Genomic DNA, 4,413 nt, shown 5'->3' with positions numbered 1-4,413 from the left:
GAGAGAGGGAGAGAGGAGAGAGAGAGAGAGGGAGAGGGGGGGGGACAGACAGGACAGGCAGACAAGACAAGAAAGAAAGGGAGAAAAGGGAGAGGAGAGACCGTTGAGTTTATTATGAAGGTTGTCAAATTGGCTCCTGCTGCATATTTACACAGACAGAAGATTTCAGCAAAAACATGTAAACAAACAGCCTCCAAGTGTGTGTCAGTATGCCAGTGCAATGCCAAGGCTTAGAATATGTCAACCACTTCCTCCTAAACCGGTTTGCGACACCAAATGCGTGTTTTTAGTGCCGCACATTCCTCACATTTCCTAACTCCCCTGCTGAGACTGAGAAGCAGGAAGAAAAAAACAATGTACTGAAATGTGTCAAGCCGGCAAAGTTGAACCAGTACTTTCTGAAGTACTGGGGCCTACCGTATATATATGCCAAAGGGGCCCTATTGCTTGAATTAGAGAGAGCGAAGGAGGGGGAGGATGGAAGTAGGTTTCAATATACAGCTACTGTTTCTGTGTGCTGGGCAGTGCAGCCTACGGGGTTGTTTTGATATAGTGCCTACTGAGGTAGTCTGCCTGGACTGGAGGTTTGGTTTATTAGGGACCTGAACTGTCCCGGGCAGGCTCATTGACAGATGGGCAGGAGCAGGTCACTGTTACTGTCAACCCCACCATAAGTTATATTAAGTGCATAAGCAGGCTATCTAAGGCTGGGCACGCATAATGTATTATCAATCAGGATGAGTTTTGAATGAATGAAAAGACCAGCAACTCATGTTAAAAGTCCAGTGCGGAGTGCATTGTTACAATCTAATACAGGGTGCATTACAGTGTAATATGCCTTAGAAAGCATCACTTCACATCCCCTTAGGACTGCAGAACATTCCACTGGTTGAAGCCTAGCCTACCTGCAATAAGTGGGCTTTACATGTTGCAAATCATTTAGGCCTTCTCTGTTTTACGCAGCTCAATCCTTCAGTGTCAAGTCAGTTGGCTATAATGCGCTCTCGAGCCAAGAAGTCATGGGATTCCAGTAAATTGGAACACAACTGGCGGTTAGAACGATTAAACTTGGCAGAGAGACTGTGGACGCAGAATAAGCAATAACTCTACGGCTTGAGTACACTTATTGGTAAGCAATAAAACGGCCGCTGTTACAGAATCCGCAGGACACCAGCAGTGAAGAGGCCCGCTATGTGTGTACAATTTAACGCCACAGGATGGGGGAAGAGGGGGGGGGGGGCTAAAAGTGGCTTTTCATTTTCCATAGTCCCCTACGAAGGTTTCTGTAACTACTAGTCAACAGACACAAAGACGTTGCGTAATAGTCATTTCAACAGCTCCAAATAGTTTTTATGGAAAAAAATATCTGGTGACAGTATGCAAGGCATTCAATGCAAAGTGCATTCGTAAAATTGTTACATTGTTACTTAGCTCTACTACTTACCTGCTCCAATCGGTCGTGCAGAGTTTTTAATGACTGTGACAGGTCTCGCGTCTGTCTCCAGGTCCACGCCGTAAACATTGCGCTGCAAGCGGAGAGCGACAGAGCCACCATGGCCATGAATACCCAGACGAAGCGAAGTTTGCGCACTTTTCTCCTCCGCAGAATTTGATGCATGGTTGTTCCACATTCCCCGGTTACCATTGCAGACTATTCGAAATGTTCATATTAACTTCATTACAGCGACACGTTTACCTTTTTTTGTGAAATACAATCCAAATGCTCACATTATTTTGGCAAGGCGTGCAAGTGCTACCGGCCGCAGTACAAAGGAGAGCTCAATAGCCCTATTGATAAAAGTGGAAATCATGTGAAATATGAAATAATTGCATGGGTTTCAAAACAGCAACTAAATAGACAATACTGTTGCTTTAATCAACTAATTTAAACAGACGAAATATCTTGGACTGTCTGCCTTGCAGGTCGTAGCCAAATGCGCAATGTTGAGAAATTTGCAGCAAGTGTTGCAAATAAACTTGTCGACTAGTTTACATCCACTATGATTGCATCCTTCTGCCACTTGATTCGTTGAGTCAACTTCCTTGTCTTCCCACCGCCTTTGCAGCGGGGTCATATCTGGCGTTGACATACAGTACCGCGTATGATGCACTCACTCTGCCGCATCAGCGTTTCTTCTCCAAGAAGTGGTTTTCAGTTTAATGCACCGGTCATGTGCCAGACGCACGAATGCAAAGCCTTCAGCCCACAATTTGGATCCACTCCCCAAAGCCACTAAGTAGATATTAAAGCATTAGTCACACTATATTTGCTCCATTGCACAAATCAAAACAGAACTGTAGCCTTGGCTACTAGAATCTATTTGGACTGAACTAATTCATTAGTGTCCACAAGGTGGCTCTGGTGTATAGGGCAAGGCCCATTGTGCAAGACAGAGCGCTACGCACAGGCACCGCATGACCTGGATCACACTCAAAGCATCCAATGATTGTTCGTATATAACATGGTCAAAACTAAATGGGGTCACACCCAATTGTCATGTGCCTTCTCTGTCCCCAGGAAGATCACCTCTTATTTAGTGTAACATGTGGATTACAAAAGGCTTGAAATATAAAGTTAGGTGTCATTTAAAATAAAACCTAAAGATATGGATCTCAATGGAAATGTATGCTTTTTGGCTATTTTGCCATGTCGCCTGGTGTTATTCGTCAACTTCTACAAGAAATATAATCCATAAATTAAAATATAGCATATCTTTCTTCATGATTTTATAGTCTTAGTTAAAATCTCTCTCAACAATAAAACACTTCATGAGTATTGTATTTATATTATTACTTTATTTAATTTTTTTGTGTGTCCCTGGTATCTCTTTCCACCCTGTTAGTTTATAGTAATGATCCTTTAACAAAACAACCCCTTTCCACAATGACATGGTTTCCACTAGATCCCTGAGCCAGAAAGTCAAAATCAGATACAGTGCATTCGGAAAGTATTTAGACCCCTTGACTTTTTCCACATTTGTTACAGCCTTATTCTAAAATGGCTTAAAAAAAATTGTCTCATCAATTTACACACAATACCCAATAATGACAAAGCAAAATATATCACATACATTACAGCCTCGAGTCTTCTTGGGTATGACGCTACAAGCTTGACCTACCTGTACTTGTGGAGTTTCTCCTATTCTTCTATGAAGATCCTCTCAAGCTCTGTAAGGTTGGACGTGGAGCGTCGCTGCACAGCTATTTTCAGGTTTCTCCAGAGATGTTTAATCAGGTTAAAGTCCAGGCTCTGGCTGGGCTACTCAAGGACATTCAGAGACTTGTCCTAAAGTCACTCCTGTGTTGTCTTTGTTGTGTGTTTAGGGTCGTTGTCCTGTTGGAAGGTGAACCATCCCCCCAGTCTGAGGTCCTGAGGGCTCTGGAGCAGGTTTTCATCAAGGATCTCTCTGTACTTGGCTCTGTTCTTCTTTGCCTCGATCCTGATAAGTCTCCCAGTCCCTGCCACTAAAAAACATCCCCACAGCATGTGGTTGCCACCACCATGCTTCACCGTAGGTATGATGCCAGGTTTCCTCCAGATGTGATTAGCAGTGTGATTAAGGTTAGGATTAAAATCAAATTTGAAGAAGATAAATTGTAGAAGTAGGCAGGGTTTCGCCATTAATTATGACTTTGCCATTGTGGAACCTAGTGACGACCCAATATGCCATGATGTTTGTATTTTTGTCTCCACCCTCTTTGGAAAAAGTATAGAGACAATTAATCACATAATACAAATTTTAAAAAAAAGTTTGATATAAAAGTTAAAATCCTCTTCAATTGTTTACCATTATGCTAGCTGATTCTCAATTACCCACAAAGCTATGGCTTATTTAGGCTCCACATTTCCACCCTGTTAGGATTATGTGCCTGACAGAGGTGGAAAATGTGGATTTAAGTGCCTGAGCTCGACCAATATTTGTTTCTGAAAGTCAAATGCCCTTTTTCCCATATAATACACAAAAAGTAAAAATGTCTACTTCCATAAGTCCAAAAGGCACAAGATAGTCAGTGCTTGACTAGCGGAGTACCAGCACATCTTTTAAAATATTAGCTCAAAACTATTGTGGAGCTCCTGCACCTAAATATAAACAGTACCGGCACGCAAAATTAGTACCTGAACCTATTTCAATCCAAGTCCTGAAGATTCTAGGAATGACCCATCTATCAATGGAACTACAGAGAGAGAGAGAGTACAAGTACCCTACCTACCACAGGATCTAATGTAAGCAGCCCATTCTACTAGAAGATATAGCCAAATTGTGGCTATTCTAGCAAAATAGCCTATTGTACAGAATAGCCAAATGTCATTATTTCCACGATGACAACATTTTATGTCAGTTGTATATTTATCAATAGCTGGTTGGTTCAAGGGAATATATTGAATGATAAAATAATAGGAGCACACCACTG

The 4,413-nt window shown here is 42.0% G+C and overlaps 1 protein-coding gene across 1 annotated transcript in view; it reads right to left on the bottom strand.

The window, feature by feature from the left end:
* LOC109897008 (tumor necrosis factor ligand superfamily member 12-like) overlaps positions 1-2,159 on the bottom strand; it is an 11,486-nt gene extending 9,327 nt beyond the window's left edge. Inside the window, exon 1 of the mRNA XM_020491493.2 lies at positions 1,445-2,159. Coding sequence (XP_020347082.1) covers positions 1,445-1,645 — 201 coding nt within the window. The 5' untranslated portion in view covers positions 1,646-2,159. The remainder of the gene's footprint in view (positions 1-1,444) is intronic.
* Positions 2,160-4,413: the final 2,254 nt, after the last annotated feature.

This window comes from Oncorhynchus kisutch, linkage group LG9 (genome assembly GCF_002021735.2).
Source record: "Oncorhynchus kisutch isolate 150728-3 linkage group LG9, Okis_V2, whole genome shotgun sequence".
NCBI lineage: Eukaryota > Metazoa > Chordata > Actinopteri > Salmoniformes > Salmonidae > Oncorhynchus > Oncorhynchus kisutch.
Note: the sequence above shows the minus strand (reverse complement) of the source record. Positions and strands in the feature narration are given on the sequence as shown.